Source organism: Drosophila elegans, unplaced genomic scaffold, assembly GCF_018152505.1.
Source record: "Drosophila elegans isolate 14027-0461.03 unplaced genomic scaffold, ASM1815250v1 contig_208, whole genome shotgun sequence".
NCBI classification, from domain to species: domain Eukaryota; kingdom Metazoa; phylum Arthropoda; class Insecta; order Diptera; family Drosophilidae; genus Drosophila; species Drosophila elegans.
Window position 1 is genome coordinate 18,013,146 of NW_024545578.1, and position 15,231 is coordinate 18,028,376.

General features: G+C 39.5%; 1 protein-coding gene across 1 annotated transcript; it reads left to right on the forward strand.

Annotated features, from left to right (window-relative positions):
- Nucleotides 1–213: 213 nt before the first annotated feature.
- LOC108142738 lies at nt 214–11,220 on the forward strand. Its single transcript, XM_017266762.2, has 4 exons — nt 214–380; nt 8,037–8,720; nt 9,124–9,772; nt 10,541–11,220. The coding sequence occupies exons 1-4, from the start codon at nt 342–344 to the stop codon at nt 10,765–10,767; spliced, it is 1,599 nt and encodes a 532-aa protein (XP_017122251.1). The 5' UTR covers nt 214–341; the 3' UTR covers nt 10,768–11,220.
- The last annotated feature ends 4,011 nt before the right edge of the window (nt 11,221–15,231 follow it).

The following is a 15,231-nucleotide window of genomic DNA, read 5'->3' on the forward strand; positions in this document are numbered from 1 at the left end:
AAGTCCCCGTATCTGTGTCTTATCACACGCTCGAAAATGTTGCGTCTGTTGGCTGCTCATACGACCTGTGGGTCGTGCTCCGGCGCTCCATGCGCATGCGCATTGCGCACGTGTGTGTGAGTGTGTGTGTGTGTGCGCGCGAGGAAAAGCTGCTGAGAGTTTTCCCCTGGCCCGGTGGAAAGTTGCCAGACAGCTGGTGTTTTGCCATCAATTGCCAAACATTTCAAAAAACATATATTTTCTACAGGCCAAATATCCGTATTTCCAGGCGGAAGCAAAGCGCAAGCGAATAATCGACTACTCCGGAAGGACTATTGCTATATGGGGGCCATTTCTTGGACATGGATCAGAGCGGTGGCAACGCCAGCCCGGGAAATTCGGTATGTTTTCCTGCTGCCTGCCTGCTTGCTTGTTTTTTGCTTCATATTTTTGGCTTTGGCGCTCTTCGCACCAATTTTGTTGTATATACGCTTTTCGGCTCTCGAGCGGAGACGTTGTCGTTGTTGGCTGCCTTACCCAATTCCGTTTGGCACGAGGCGCGCAAAACGCTCGGTGCGGAAAGATATACGCGAGTCGGTGCTATTTAGCCAAAATATCTGTATATCCATGCTGGCGGAGAGTCTGGCGAGCGACCTCAAATTGGCATAAACAAATTGGCGTAAACAGAAATTCTCATCAAAGTCTTGCAACGGGCGGAAATCGACAAAGTTCATAGATATAACAAAAATATAAAAAATATTTGCAAATAAATTTCGAAATTTAAGGACTAGCTGTTCCAAAATGTATGCCATAAACTAGGGTAAGTCTTTGGCACCGTGTGTAATTAATCAAAAGAAAGAAATGATGTATACAAACGGAGGCGAGCAATTGGCCAACATAAATTGTGTATCCATAAAATACACAGACACTGGCGAATGAAAGCCTTTTCAAAGGAAAGTTATTCCGACAGTGTGTGTGAGTGAGTGTGTTTGTTGGTGTAATTATGTGTGTGGGTGAGTGGGAAAGTCGTTCACTGTGTCAGTGTTTCATTGTAACATCAGCTGGGCATCCATCGCGCATACGCCGCATTGTCAATTGTTACGAGCCCTCACGTCCATTTCCCAGCTTCGCCCTTGGCACCAACTGGTTGCCCCAACGAAGCCAGCAAACTCAGCACCCCCAATCCCTCCCCCCCAGAATCCCATCGTGCTCTTGATATTGGCTATTGGCCTATGCCAAACCCTATGCATTTAACAAAGGTCTCTTCGGCCCCAAAACTTGTTCTTTCTTTTGTCAGCAATTGCAAATTTGTTCCAACTGTTTGCTGTTGCCCTTCGCCGCTGCTCCAGTTTCATTCAGCCCACCTCCGCCCCTTTGCTTTCCCCGCCGAACATGGAACATGTTGCGTAGGGTTTTTCCTTCTCTGTCCCCACCTCCAGCGAATTTCCTGCGTGTCGAGGGTGAGTTTCTCGCTTTTTTCGACTTTTCCGTTTTCATGTTTTGTTTGCATTTCGGGAGGCGTCGCTTTTGTTCGCTTCAGGTTCTGCCAAGTGGCAAGCCAAGTTTGTGTCCTCTAAAATTGGATTTTCAATGAAAGCAAAAGGAAATTGAATTTGTCCCCTTTGGTTTGCCTATTTTAATTTTAAAATTTGGTTTTTACTCATTAAATTTAATTTTAAATTCTTATAATATTTTGCTTTCTGGAAAGTCCCTGTTCAACATTTTATTTTATATAGTAATTTTGTGCTTTCCATAGATTATAAGTTGGGACTTCCCTATTTATTTTTTAAAAAATCTACAATGTTTATATTTAAACTTCTCTTATCAGAGATTACTCTTAGTGTTTGTTGATTAAAATACCTGGTTTTACTTCGATTATAAAAAACATAAATAAATATTTATTTTTAAACCACTACTCATAAATAAGTGTTTAATTTTACATCAGTTGCCTTTCTTTTATCAAAGACTAAACTTTGTGCTTGCTCTGTTGTTCTACTTTAACTATACACGTTTTTTATCGATAATATTCTTAGGTAATTTTTTTTTACAAACTTAACACAATTTTATGTAAAACAAACATGTCTCTTTATTTAAATATAGCTTAAGTCTGTAGGATAGAGTTTTTAATTCCTGTGTAGGTAATTGTTTTGATGCTATTCCTCACCTTTCCCTGGATCAATTTTAATACTTCGATGCCAATTGGTTCATTTGGCACGTAGCCAAAGCAATAGACAGCAATATTGTCTGATTTTCAGCTCGTCATTTTTGTCTCGTCGAATTGTATTCCATTGCTGGATCGCAGGGGATGGATGAGTAATGCAGTTTTCCCGGGCCAAGACCAAATAACAAAATTCCGTTCTTGTTGTGTTCGTTTCACGGCATTCACTGTGCCAGCAATCAAATCAAATGATGTCATTTTCCTGTTGTGAAATGCTGTCCTGTCCGGCGGTGTCCATAACATATAGAAAACAGGCCCCCGCCCACGAATGAGTCAGTCGGAGTCACGGATTGGAGGTGCCACAGTGCCGCAGTCCGTAGCAAATTCAATTACGCATCCGCACCACTGCAGTTAATGGGCTTCAAGTGGGAAGTTCAAGATACAAATCGCATTTGTTACAGTCTAAAATTGCGCATTGCTTGCTGAATTTTCAGTTCGATTTTCATAACAAATGCTGATAATGTAATTAAACTTTAGTTTTATTTGAACTTTTTAGCTGAATGAGAAGCGTGTGCAGGCCGAACAAAAGGTTCTTTAATTTGACCTTAAAATATTTGTATCATTGCTGTTTAATTTAGAGAGTTCACTAACCCTGATAAGGTGTTAAACATCTGTATATTCCTTGAGCAAAACCTATGATCTAAAGATTATCAAAGCATAAAACAAGCACCAAAAATTTTCAATTTCTTTTTGTATTTTATTTATTGTAAATAATCTAAATTAAAATGGATTCAGTTGTTTAACGAACTTGTATTATGCCTTTGCGATTTGGGCTTTGCCTTTGGTGGTGTTTCATAATCTCGCTGTACTTGTACACTTTGGCTCTCTGTTTATGGGCTAATTTTATTAAACCACCTCATTAGGAGCGTATAAATAGCGGAGCCATCGCACTGGCTGCGAACTTTTCCTGATCCGCCAAGGAATGTGGCAAGTGTTTTATTTTTGAACTGTGCGGCAATTGCAGGTAGAGTTTGCTGCTGGTCAGGAAGCGAATTGGACCGGCATAAGATGGGTTGGGTTGGCTTCGATTTCCGTTTCGGGGCTCCAATGCTTTCCCATGGAATTCTTTTCGGCTATTTTGGCTCGTTCGATTGTTTGTTTTGAAGTACGCATATTCCGTGCTGTTTACCGGCAACCAACAATGTGAGTAATTATGTTAAATTCAACTAATTAAACATTTTCGCCTCCCGCCTGTTCGGGTAAATATCGATTCTGCTCCACTTTGTTGATGCTGCTAATTAAATTTTCCCTTATGAATGCAAATATTTGATTTGGGCCGGCGATCGTAAACGGGTTTTAGCGATCCGATGATCGAGTTGATGTTGGGGAAATTGTGTACAGTGGGCCCTGTTGTCAGCGACACTCCACCAGTGTCAAGGTCGTCCGTGAGGCGAGGTTCATGTGCTAACTGTTAACAGTTTTTCCTGTTGTTCTGGGCGTTTTCGTATGTTTTTTTCTCATCCGAAGCTTCCGCTTTACATGGGGACTCATTAGCAGTCTTCGCTGCTCCAGCAGCCCCACACAATATATGAACATATGTAAACATTAAAGTGGCCTATGCCTTGGCAAGGGGAGGTCGAGAAGTTCGGGGTTTTGTAATTTGCCACTGTGGCTATGTTTTATTCGAATTATCTTCTGCAGAAATAATTCATTTATTATTACACCTCAATTTTGTAGTCTATAGCCTTTGGTTTAGTTTGTAATTCAGAACAATGCTGAATTGGATATAATATTAATTTGAAATGAAATTAAGTATTGATTGGGCAAGCTTAATTTTTAACAAAAAGTTTTTTAAGCACAAACTTTGCTGTAGAAAGTATTTTTCAAGTCTGTAAGTCCATGATAGCTTGTCTACAAGTGGAAAGGCTCTTTAAGTATTAATGTCTATAAATAAAAATCGATAAAAACGCTAGTAAATACCATCCAACCATTTTTATCTAATCGTGATGGCTCTGGCCAGCTGGCTTCCCCAACTTCTGTGGCAACCCTCGCTGGCTGCATAAATACTTGTGCACACACAAACAAACTCGAGCAGCTTTGCAGCTTTGTCCTGGCCTTGGCCGCTGATAATAACTATTCTGCTGAGCCTTGCTGTACTGCCTTTGTTGCTATTATTACGCCCACTCATGTGTGTGGGCATGTACTTTTTATTCTCGCTGGTGTATTTGCATTGCTTATCAATAAGGCGAATTTCGTGCGTACACAAAGCGCCTGCGACAATTACAGTTGTCAAATATGACACTCCCACAACGCCACCCACTCCAAAATCCTCCACCCACACACAATCGCCGCGCTAATTGGTTCAGCCAATAGTGAAATCTTCTCCAGCTGCTGGTGCTCCCTTTAACTCCGATGTTTGCCTCTTTTGGCACTCAAATTGATTTATTTGCTTGCCAGTTTGTCCACCAAATTGAGTTGATAATTCGAGTTATGAATGATTCTTAGGGCTGCAAAGCAAAGAACTTCAGCTCATTTCCGCTCGGCCTGTATTTCGAATGCTTCCCTAAGGTTTTTGCAACTTCAAAGTTCTGTTAAATGCGGGCAGACTTCCCTTTTGTCAATTCGGAAAGCCTCTTAAGAATACTTTGAGTCGTAAAGATACACCAAAGCATTAGTCTGAATACAAAACATAAAATGGAAATATATATTAATAAAAATATTTTATTTTTATGATTTACAGAATAATGGAATTTTTTGTAGAACCATAAAAGACCTCACTAACACTAAATATCAGAAACTTAACGAAAGTCTCGCATTTTAACGATTAAGAACTATTTTTTATGTACGCTGCCTCACATTGCTTAAAAAATTATTTATTTTTGTTCCTAACAACTTTAATCGATAAAAACAAATAAGTAACTATATCATTTCTGTGCACTTTTAAAAATCTACGTCTCGTTCCATATTGTTTTACGAATGGGATATGAAATATATTAATTGTTTTAACACTAAATAGATATTTTCTCTGAATTTTTAAAGTTCTCCCACCTTGTTCTATATTGTTTTATGAATGGGATATAAAATATACATATATATTTCCCCTCGATCATGACGCATTCCGCCGAAGAACCCCAAGCGTTGCTGCCTCAGCCGCTGCCTCGGTCGACGTCGCAGTTTGCGAATGGGATTGAATGGCAGTCGATTTTTCAAACTCATAGTGTTCGGTTCGAAATCGTGCGAGAATACAGAACTGAATGTCCACCTTGGGACAACCAATTAGTGTGTGACTTACAATATTGGAAATTAAATCAAAATTTGATCGTCAAATTATAAATCAAAAGGTTCCAACACATCGCAGACAGGGGCAAGTCGAAGTAGATCGCTTGATTGATGGAACGGGCCATGGACCGATAAGCAGAAATAACAAAAAGTGTAAGAAGTGCATGATATAAATGATAATTTGCGATAGTGAATCAAATGACATGTGCGCTGTAAAGTTCAAGAACGAGCTTGGACAAGGTCTGGGTCCTAATTTGATTTCTGCCATGGAAACACCCCAATCACGCCCTCGACAATATATAGAGGTTATATAGAGCAGGCTGATAAACAAAAGGAAATCGACCAGTGACTCCATTCCCAAGTGCTAATTCGACGCCTGTGCTGTACATAAAACCCATCTCCCAATGTGGTTGCTGTGCAGATGATAAAGCCTCATGTAGAGCGATGAACAGCCATAAATTTATTTGCATACGATAATTTATTTATTGCACTATCAGACTATCACAAGTCGTCACAGTTTCCCTGGGGTAAATATTTGAGTATCAGGCGTTACGGTTCCCTCTCGAAAGAAACGAACTACGGCCGCAGAGTCGTCAACACTTGAAGCCCGATTCCGACTTCCTTACAACTGTTCAAACATCGCCATATAATTTATATTATTTATAACACTCTCCACACACTCTTTTCATGTGCTGTGGCACCGCTGCGAATTTGCTCGCAATCTCTCTGTGCCACAATTAATTTTGTTTGCATTGTACTTAAAGCAAAAGCAAGAACAGGAACTATAAATCAAACTCTCTAAATGAACAAAGGTTTTAGTTCATAATGTTTTTCTCTGAAATACGCTTAAACATAAGTGTTTACTTTTAAAGAAACGGCATTTCTTTGTGTACTAAGAATTATACTTAAAATTGTAATCTAATCGAGAATGTGGCTATAATGACAATTTATATTTTAATTAATTATAAGTTAGGTCATTAAATTTATATATAATATAAAGAGCACTTTTCGCGAAACACATTAAAATTGTTTAAATTTTTAATCAAATGCTCATATTTCTTTTCTAACAAAAATCATTAAAACACAATAGGAAACGGTAGTGTAATAAATTTAATATATTAATTAGATTCTCTTTAAAATTCTTTATAATAATTGCTAAATTTATCTGTTGTTTTTAAAATTGTATAGCGATTTATTTGTATAAATAATTTTACTGCTGGAAATTTTTTAAGTTTTGTGAACTATAATATCTACTTTATTGGCCATAAAAATGGCAATCTTATCATTCCTAACTGCCCCTAACTGCTTCCTATTTCGATGGTTCTCGTGACCTAGTCTTGGAAAATATTGCTTAAGTTATAGGAGTGAAATATTTTATATAATTTTCAATCCAATGCAATACATACTAACAGCTACAGCTAATTTAGTGTTCATATCTTAATGGCCATATTCTTCAACTAATTTTCTGGCATTCAAATTTAAATAAAAGTGGCTTTAAGGACTTAACTTACTTATCTAGCAACAACTTATATTTAAATAAATTGGCTCTTAAGACTTAACTAAATTAAAATAAACGAAATTAAATAGGCGTACAAAATTATTGAATAGTTGTCAATTTGATTTTGTGCAGCTTATGTGGCCTGTGTGTTGCCTTATAATATATATCAACCTAAGTACCTAACTATTCCTTTGGTTCGATACTCTCAACTGTCCCTATCATTGGCTGGTATTTTTAGGGGGAATTAAGACATCACGCGCGGAATTTGGCTGTCGAATAGGTAGCAGTGCACCCGTTTTCGATACGGGACATGATTTATAGCTATAGTATGATGGATTGCAGCCGAGTTGGCGGCAATCAAACGATTAGAACATATGCTAACCTAAACGGCCCCCAGAAATTGAACGAAATTGGTTTGGGGCTCGGCTGGTTAGCTAATTAGTCGGCATGTACTTTCAGATAGTACGCCTAATTTATTGTCGAGTGCGAAAATCAGCGATTAAAGGCTGTTAGGAACACTAAACGATTTATGTTTTGAAGTGTGCCAATTGACTGATAAGCGGGCCAATGAATCAATCAGTCAGGAGGGAAAGTACTTACAACGCTCATTAAAAACACGTATAGATTTCCAAGCGTGGCGAAATCGGCGTGACTAACTGGCCATCGTAAGGGGTCGTAAATATTATCCATCGACTGGCCAAGATAAACAATGTAGTTCCCTCGGGAAACTTGCGAATCGACCCTATTCTTCAAGCTCTTTAAATTAGAGCCACAGTGAGCTTTAGGACTTGAAATGATAACGTTGTTTAGTCCTGAAGACTTATTGCGTTTTAAATTTGAAAATAAATTGTAATAAGTTACAAAAATCTTTACTAAATCTGATTAATATAAAACGATTAAGAAGGTATGATTTACTTGTGTAAAGTCGTTTCTAATACTTCTCATTATTGCAATTATAATAATTTAATTTAAATTTAAAATAATAGGCTTGATGGTTTATTATTTGGCCATATTTTTGTTATACCATTTTCTTGAAATTTAAAGAAATTTTAAAACACTAACGATATTTTACCTTCAGTTTCGAAAACACTTTTAAACCCAAACTTGTTTTTCTACTTTCAGTTCTCCAACAAATTCACTGCCTTCCACGACAGGGACAGCCTAACACCTCGTCCCGGCAACAAATTCCGCCAGCGACGCATCCGCAGCCATTTGGAGGAGCAGCTCACCCCGGAGAAGCGCATCGCCAAGTTCCCGCTGGTGGGAGCCCTGGTCCACAAAGCACTACGTCGTCGGGAGAGGGAAAAGGATATTCCAGATCCTAAAGACAACAACAATAACAACAACAACACCGAGGATAGGGAGCCGGAAAGGATGGTGCTACCGTTCGGACTTGGGCCCGATGGCCACCACGTGGATGCCATTCAGAGTGCTCCGGCGCCCAGTGCCCCGCCCGCCCACATGATGCCACCAGCCTATTCGCGCGGCCAGACAAACATCTACACAGGCGTGCCGATCATCGTCAATCCCTACATTGACTTCATCGTGGTCAACGGGGACGACCGGTACATGATCAGGTGCGAGCGCAAATCGGTGCTCGAGCGGAGCGTGGAGCTGGCCAAGCTGATTCACGCCGGTCCGAACAGCGGTCGGAAGAGCGACAACCACTTCCAGATACTCAACGTGGACAAGAACGACTTCGAGCTGATCGTCCGCTACATGGAGAAACACTTCATCCCCTATCGCGATCACAAGCACCTGCTCAAGATACTCGAGCTATCCGATCGCTTTAACGTTCCAGATTTGGTGAGTAATAGCTATACTATCTACGAGAGATACAATAAAATAAGTCATATTTATTTGTAAGCCTATGACTTCTTGATTCAGATACATTAAATACATTTTTTTAACCAAGACTAACAAGCACAATTCAAAGATTTAAACATATAAAATTGTATCTCCGTTTACTTTATTAAATATATGCCTTATGAAAAATCTAGATAATTTACTATACTAACAATCTTTATAACAGAACTAAAGTGTTTGTCTATAATAACATTTTTAAGACTACGAATAATTTTACTTGCAATAATATTGACTTACTCTGACGTAACGTATATCTAATACCTTTTAAAATTAACAAGTTCTTAGCATTAAAAGTATTTTATTGGTGTAAAAATGATTGATTTAATCCTTTTCGATATTCCAGATTATCTACTGCATTAGGGAGCTTGATCTCAGAATCTCAAGTGCCACCGCGCTGGACATCTTCAAGGCGCTGTGGTTCTATCAGGGTATCGCGCTGACCAACCAGCACCAGACGGTGATCACCACCCAGGAGACGGGCCAGCAGCTGGCCAGGAAGAAGGCGACCAAGGCAAAGGCGGCGGCCAAGCAGTTGGCGGCCGCCAAGACCGCCCAGTCCACCGAAAACGGAGCCGAGGGCGATGGCGCCCAGCTGAACCTCATTCCGAACCCGAATCCCTTCACCACCGAGGACTACGGCGTGGCCCTGTTGCACAACACGCTGCAGCTGATCGACATGCACGCGGAGCTGCAGCTATCGATGCCCGAGATCTGCGATCTGCGATTCGAGGAGCTGGAAACGCTGGCCAAGCGGGATACGCTGCAGCTCAGGTCGGAGGTCACACTGTTCGAGTGCCTGGCCACGTGGAGTTTGGCGGAGTGCGCCCGCAAGCAAATCGATGCCACGCCGGAGAACCGGCGAACGGTCCTGGGACCTCTCTGCCTAACGCCCCGGTATCTGCGGATGACCCCCAGCGAGTTCCGACGCTGCTGCGATCGCCTAGAGCTACTGCCTCCCACAGAGATATCACTCATCAGCGACGCCCTCGACGGTGAGTCACCTAATAAAATAGTTGTGGTACAGTTTTATCTGTTGCAGTTCACTGAACCACACAGCAAGATTTAACTACATCGCTCAGCGCGATAAAATGCATTGCGTAAATCGTTTATTTATGAGGTGAAAAAGTCGTAATAGTTGCTACTTAATATACAAAATGTGTAATATCAAATTTTCTGACAATTACATTAAACTAAACAGAAACTGGATTTAAAAAAAGTCATGTAAGGATATTTAAAGAGCTTGAAAACATTTGTCGAGCAATACGGAATTGACTCTGATGGATATATCGTAACAGACTACTGCCTTGATCTTGTTAAATTTTAATAGATTAGATTTCAGTTATTAAATTTAATTTCTTTAGAAAAAACCCACTAGAATTGTAATTACTCATTTTAAAGATCATATTATAAAACGCATATCTTAATCAGTTTGTTTTTAAATAATCTGTTTTATATAAAGCTTTATTTTTTTCAGACGAACTGATTTTCTAACGTTCTCTTAAATTTGAGCTATGTAAATTAATTAAGTTTTTCAATCCATTCAGCTATCAGGAAATGCCAACTTTATTTATAAGTTATTCATTTTTATAACGATTTTGTTAAAATTAAACATCGTATTATTCATTATCATTATCTTATTAATTGTAACGTTGTACTACTGTTATTTAATCCGATAACATCGGATTTATTTTATTTAATATCTACACCCTTTTAAACTCGTTTTGACTTTGTAGTTTATAACATATTTTTTCTTGTTGCAGGCAAAAAGCTAAAGAACCTCACCGATCAGCAGGCGGAGCTGCTGGAGAAGTTCCGCCAGCCCCGCGCGGAGTACGCCAGGATGCCCGTGCACCTCAGCGATCGGAGCAGTCCGAAGAACTATCCCAAGAAGATGAGGTTGGCCCACGACGGTCGACCCACGGAGGAGGGTTGCTGGGAGAAGGTGGGCATGAACTGTCTGCGCATCTTCGTCTGCATATTCGACTGATCCGAGCAGTCTGATGGAGAGGAGGAGGATGAGGATGAGGACGAGGAAGAGGAGGAGGAGGCGGAGGATGACGAAGACGCCGAGGAAGACGAGGAGGGAGGTGAAGGATTCGGAAACGTTGGAGGCGGAGGTCACAGTCGCCACGGCAACGTCGGAGGATGAGATGACGATCCCACATAGACTTGTTGAATTAAACGAATATTAGCGCTTATGAATTACTTATACATAGAGTTAACGATTACGTTACGTCTTATGGGGACAAGTAATGGCCACTACTGTGGCAGTGATTTTATAGCAGCCGTTTCTAACAATACTATATAGTGTTATTTATATACACGCAGATATATGCGATGTGTGTGGGTTGAACTGTCGCCTGCAGATCGATTGGGTTTTTGTATTTACTCGCTAGTCAAATGGAAACAATGGAAATACCAAAACTTTTATACAACTTTATGCAACGTTTTGTAGCTGGACTCAAAATACAAACAAAACATAACATAACAAAAACAACTAAATACCAAATTTAGGACATTATTGCATACTGCTAGGGATATCTCACACACACAAAGTACATCAAGTTAATCAACACACAAAAATTAAAGTGCAAATCGTATTTGGGCCCGGCCATAGCTAAAATCATTATTATTAATTGTTTACTATACTTTTAACTGTTGTGCAATTGTCGACAAATGGAATTTATATATACACTCACGAGCATTCATACGATACACACATATACTATATATACATATATAGTGAGAAATGCGTTGAAATCAGAACTATGTTGCCGTTACTCGGTTCTTGGCTTTAACTCCTATAACGAAGTGCTATAGCTAAATCGCATAAATAACAATAACAATCAGATTAGCATTAATCATAGCGAATTACTTATGTAAGCACACCAGCAAAGCGCATAGCAAACACACAAATTGTTAACAGATTTATGCATTTTATTAGTTAAAGTTTAGAACAAAGAACGCCTCGAATTGTTTTCGCCTATGTTGCCACACGTTTTCTAGGCTGAAAAAGCGAAATTCCAGTGCGAAATATCAATGAAGCAAAGCATCAACCACAAAACAAGAAATACATTCAACAAAAAGTAGTTAAACAAATAATAAAGATGTACACCATTTTTTAAAATACTTTATTGTCGTTATTAGTGGGTTGGTGAATTTTGGGGGAAGCGGTAAGTAAAAAGTTCTTAGCAAAACTACTAATAGAATAGGCAGAATTGAAAGATAAAATTATGCCTATGTATACTTAAAATTTTTTAACGTGTGTTATTTGTAAAAACTGTGAGTGCTGGAAAAATAGTAACATTCTATGTTTTTTACTTTAGATATATTGAGATTGGATGGTCGGAAACGCTTCCTTCTATCTGTTACATACTTTTAACGAATACAGTAAAACTCTTTACTCAACGAGTAACTGGTATAAAACTTAAAAATGTTTTCAGAATAAGACAAAGTTAATACAATATACGATTATTAAACGCAAAGCATAGTTAAGCAATATTAAAATAAATAGTAATTTTTATTTAAAAAGCTTGTCGAGGGTTAACCTGGTGACGAAAGACAACTAAAAGCTCAAAAAAGGTTCGAGCAAAAATAAGTATTGGTTACAGTTATCCAAGTTTCAAACCAAATGAAAGTTCAGTAAACAAAGACAATTTTAAAAAGAGTGTTATACATTTCGAATAGTTTCCAGTTTTTTTAGTGACGAATGGGTAAAAAAAATCAAATCTATTACAGGACTTAACATAAATGGAACACATCGTATCCCTTCCCTCAAGAATTTTGTGTTGTTAATTCAACTTTTCCTAAATACACTCATATCATCCCATCTCATGACCATCTTTCACTTTTGCTCATTGTAACCCTCATCAACTTCATCAGCATTCCTACCCTTCCTAGCTTTTCTGACAACTCCTCATCGCCGGCTTAGCTGACCAAGTCTAGACCCTGGACAGGACTTCACTGGCGGAAAATCCTTGCCAAACCACACACACACATACTGGCACTTTCGCCAAGTATAACATTATCATTGTATGCATTTGGGGGCTTACCGCAAATGCACTCACCCGAGTCCAATCCCAATCCCAATCCCGATCCCCCTCCTAGCTCTAAGTTTTCCTCCAACTCTCCATCTCGTTCGCATGTGCATACAAATGCCGTATAATAACAACACAAGCTCGCTGTGGAAACTTGCATTTTTCACTCCCCCGCTGGAAAATTTATGATTTTATTTCACGCTTGCTTTTCATTAACATTCCTCTTTGGCTCAGACTCTTTTTCAGCCATTTTTATGGCTTCTGTATGGTGGCCAAAAAATTATAAGTTCTTTTTGTTGCTGGGGGGTATTTCCCCGGACTTGCTGCTGGCCTGTCTGACGCTTGTTAACCTTTAGCCAGTCGCGTTTTCCTTTGGCGTTTTTTTCCGCTTGCATCTCGCTTGCCACTAATTTTGCGCACAGACGATGACAGAGGCCCTGGGGGCGGTAAACTAGGGGCGCGTGTCCGCGCTGCTGAGGGAAATCTCCGCAAAAGTTATGCAGCAGGAACATGGAACATGTAGCAGTGCCACAAATTTTCTATGATTTTTTTTCCAGCATCTGCCAGGAAAAAATGCTGCACTGCCCGCAGCCAGTCGGAGGCCTTTTGGCAGAGACTGTGCTGACCGCACATATAATTATTTCATATATGAAACATGAGTGGGGCATGTACAGCTACATTCACGTCCACATGCACCCAAAATTCTCAAGGCATTTTTCGCATATTTTTTCACAGAAATCAGCAAAAGTGAATTAGTGCAGAGCTGGGGATACAAAAATGTGGGAAATGCGGGAAAGGGGCCAACCTGCATTGCAGTTGGCCACCTAATGAAAATTGTTGTGAAATAAATCATTTTAAATAAATTTCACTCTCCCTGTCTACCCGCCTCACTTGTGCATGTGTGTGTGCTGGCTTTGGCTTGCCAAAGTTTTAAATGAAATGAAAGCCAAGTAGCTGCAATGGACTTTGCACTTTGCCTGTTACTTCAGCCGTGCCTAACTTTTTTGCAGCTTGCTAAATTGCGCTAACTGACCAAAGCGGAAGTTTCAATTACACCTACACCAGCACACACTCACACACACACACATGGTCAGATTCACACACCCACACATTCGCCTGTGGCAATGGCTCTCGTTTTGGTCCAACAGCATTGACCTACACGGCGTATGCGTGTGCTGATATGACGCATACGCCCCATGGGCCACCGAACTCTCCCCCAAAACAGCCAAGGCCACAAATCTGTGTTAGACCCGCAAAACTGCTGCACTTTGGGAGCGGAAGGGGTAGGTGGGGGGGTGGGGGGGACCACCAAATTATAGCCTAAAGTTGGAACATTACTTGCAGCAACTGACATTTTTTGTATACCTTGTAGTTAATACCCCTTAATTATTCAGTTAGAGCTGGGAATTTTGCGGCTTTTGATGTACTGCTGAAGTTTTTATTAAAGTCGACTCGAAATGAATAACTTTTTACTATCACTTTAAGTTTTAACTTGATTTTTGCTTGTTTCTGTGTGAATGTTGTTAAAATTTAAATTAAATATTTATTTAGTATGCTGTTTCTTGTATGCGTTTTATTTAATTATAAAGCCAATTTTTTTGTTGACTAAATATTTTCTTATTTAATATTTATTGTCAAAAAAACAAAGATATATCTAAAATAAGTTTCAACGAAACCACTTTAAATTAATTATCCTTTATCTCAGTAAAACTGCAGCAACATATAAATGCTATTCAGTAAACTTGGAAAGCTAATTGAATTTGGTTTTTAATGCCAATGTGTTTGCCAATGTGTTTGCCAATGTGTTTGCTATTTTCATGAAATATTGATTAGCTTGCATAACAAAGCTAAAGAAAATTATTTGAACTGTAAAGCTTTTAAACCATTTAACTTAAATGAATCAGGATAAGCTTCTTGGTGAAAATCTGAGGCACATAAAATGTTTCGTTTAACAATGATTGTTTGCTTTTTTTTAAGAGTTTGGTGACGTCTTTAGGGTATAAAATAATTTCAAACTCTTCAGCATTTATGTTTTGGCCTTAGCTACCCAATGCTGACTTTCTACCACTTTCTGTGGACCCTAAGGGTACTGTAAAGTCCGCCAAAGTGCCGTCAGGTCTAGTTGGCAGGACCTACAACGGAGTGAACCTAAAACGGATATTACTTTATCAAGCGGCATAAAAAATGAGCCAGCGAAGATGCGAAGGGGCAGCCGAAAAAAAAAGAACGGAAGCAATCAGCGAAATTTATTGTAGAGTCTCCTTTTTGGCGTAACTGATGAAGTGAGAAACTGAAAGACAGTCGAGGCCAACTCGCGGCAGCCAATACAAATGGGGTTGGGCGGTACGGAAGCGACAGCTGCTGTTAAGCAGGAGTTCCTCCCACAAAACCTCCTCATCTTAGGGCCACCCACA

What these genes read in the sequence shown, in the direction of transcription:
- LOC108142738 (XM_017266762.2), top strand. Translation starts at nt 342, where the DNA reads ATGGATCAGAGCGGTGGCAACGCCAGCCCGGGAAATTCG. An exon ending in GCTTTAACGTTCCAGATTTG is followed by an intron (nt 8,721 to 9,123) that starts GTGAGTAATAGC and finishes TCGATATTCCAG; the next exon opens with ATTATCTACTGCATTAGGGA. An exon ending in CATCAGCGACGCCCTCGACG is followed by an intron (nt 9,773 to 10,540) that starts GTGAGTCACCTA and finishes TTCTTGTTGCAG; the next exon opens with GCAAAAAGCTAAAGAACCTC.